Source organism: Sinocyclocheilus rhinocerous, unplaced genomic scaffold (genome assembly GCF_001515625.1).
Source record: "Sinocyclocheilus rhinocerous isolate Xijiao unplaced genomic scaffold, SAMN03320098_v1.1 scaffold358, whole genome shotgun sequence".
Classification (NCBI taxonomy): domain Eukaryota; kingdom Metazoa; phylum Chordata; class Actinopteri; order Cypriniformes; family Cyprinidae; genus Sinocyclocheilus; species Sinocyclocheilus rhinocerous.
The window spans coordinates 1,183,121-1,185,482 of record NW_015650700.1 but is presented as its reverse complement, the minus strand read 5'-3'; the positions used below and the strand labels follow the sequence as shown (position 1 = coordinate 1,185,482).

Here is a 2,362-nt window from a genome sequence, read left to right as displayed (position 1 = left end):
AAGTGACGCAGTAGAGACGAAAATGTGGAATAAAGTCGTTATTTTAGTTTTCTTTACACAAAAATGTATTCTCGTAGCTTCGTAACTTTACAGTTGAACCACTGATGTCACACGGACTACTTTGTCGATCATCTTGGTACTTTTCTGGACCTTGAACGCAAGGTATTTACCTTGCTGTCTATGGGAGGGTCAGAGAGCCCTCATATTTCATCAAAAATATCTTAAATTGTGTTCCGAAGATGAACGAAGGTCTTACGGGTTTGGAACAACACAAGGGTGAGTAATTAATGACAGAATTTTTATTTTTGGGTGAAATAACCCTTTAAATAAAGTCAGTATTTGCTAGAGTAGACGCTTCATTGAATTGTTCTTGACTTTTCCATAGACAAAACGGGATTAATCGCAGCTGTGCTAAGCGGAGGGACCATCGTGCTCTTCATTATCATGGGTGTTGTGTGGCTGCTCTGGAGGAAATGGTCCAAAATTCCTATAACACCTCAAAGTTTGGTATGTGTATTTCAGTCCTTTCACTTTGATTTATTTTTTTTTTTTACATCATAATTCTAGAACTGTTTCTTTAGGACTTTTTCTTTATTCAGCAGTGTTTTGTATTTGTGATGTGTCTGGTGACCTGCGGTTGACTCCCTGTCAGCAGTACTAAGACTAACCGTTTGCTCCTTTCCATATGCAGTGGAAAGTTATCCCCAAGCAGTCTCACACCACCCTTGTTTCCCAACCCGAGCAGACCACTGTTTCTTCATTGACATCTCAGGGACACAAACCCCTACTGACAGATGGTTCTCCCCCCATTTCCCTGACTGAGGAAGACTGCAAAGAAAACACAACCTTTGATATGGATCTATCTGAGGTTTCTGAAGAGGATGTGAATTGTGACGACTCTGAAAGCTTCGGCAGGTCGTCTGACTATGACAGTCCCAAATTCCTGCAGGAGATGAGTCCGGGGGACAATACTGAGGGATACGGCCCACGGCCACCAGTACTTTAGGTCTGAATGTGTGTAAGAATGACACTGGAAAGTCTTTGCGTTTCTTGTGAAAAGATGGCCTGTTCAAGTCATTTGATGTAATCATTTTTTGGTCTATTAACAATTTCACACACTGATCAGCAGGCTTGTCCAAGTCAAAGTTACAGTGTTAACTACAGCCATGATGAGTTTCCCACTAACCTGCATTAACATAAATGAATGTGTAAATAAAATAATTTTGCTAATGGGAAATACCAACCAAACAAAAAAGAACAGGTAAAAATATTAAGGGTGTCTACACGGTACACTGTAAGAAAAACAGTAACAGAAAAATGGATAATGTCCTGCCCAAAATTGACCAGTACCCTTTACAGTACTTTATTACCAGTAATTTTTTGGGACATTTCCTTCAACCCTAAAACAATGCAATGCAATGCGTATTTTAAAATTCAGGTAAAACACCTGTAAAAATCAATACAGACAATTAACACGTGATTTCCACGGGAATTGCAAATATGACGCTCCATCAATCAACCAAAAGTTGTAAAAATGATCATTTTAACTGAAACGCAATCTGATGCAGGCATCCATTAACCAATGAGAATTCCAGAGAGGTGTGTCCAGAAATTGCTGCATTCCCACTCGATTTAAAACTGACCCGACTTTTCAGCATCGAAACACATCTTCCACACTCCTGATGCTTTGGCAAGGCCTCTCTAGTGTGTGAGGAACTAAAACTGCATGTGTATGTGCATATGAGCCATGACTTTTCTGTTTATTGCAGGTTGTTACTATTATTCTTGATTTTGTCATGAAACATGTGTCATAGCATACACTTACATCAGAGGCGAATGACGTGCTGGATTCAGTGCTGCTGGAGCTTTCACATTGGAGAACTTTGCCAAGCTGAATATATCACTTGATTATGTCACTATATGCACATTTCCAGGCAGTGGTTTATTCTGTAACATTTGTGAAGTGTTTGCTGTGATAACACCATATTCAGATGTCTACTAAAAGCTACAGTTAATATCTGCCAGACGCTTCTCTGTAATTGTTCAATTCTCTGGCTGAAAATGTTACACATTGTAGGTTGAATAAACAGAACAGCATTACTCTGAATGCCTCATGAGCAAACATTACATAATATAGTTGTGATGTTACTATTTATGCAAGTTCAAGGGGGGAAATATATGTGGTATGACATTGTTAATATTACTTTTTTTTTTTTTACTTAATACACATTAAAATGCTTCTAGTTTTGCTAAAATTCTTAAAGATGTATGCTCTTTGAAAAATGAAGCAAATTTTCTTAAAGGGGTCATATGATGCGATTTCAATTTTTCCTTTCTCTTTGGAGTGTTACAAGCTCTTGGT

The 2,362-nt window shown here is 38.3% G+C and overlaps 1 protein-coding gene across 1 annotated transcript in view; it reads left to right on the top strand.

The window, feature by feature from the left end:
- Positions 1-2,107, top strand: part of ifngr1la (interferon gamma receptor 1-like a) — a 16,612-nt gene extending 14,505 nt beyond the window's left edge. Inside the window, exons 6-7 of the mRNA NM_001360911.1 lie at positions 386-507; positions 692-2,107. Of these exons, the coding sequence (NP_001347840.1) occupies positions 386-507; positions 692-1,006 (437 nt within the window). The 3' untranslated portion in view covers positions 1,007-2,107. The remainder of the gene's footprint in view (positions 1-385; positions 508-691) is intronic.
- Positions 2,108-2,362: the final 255 nt, after the last annotated feature.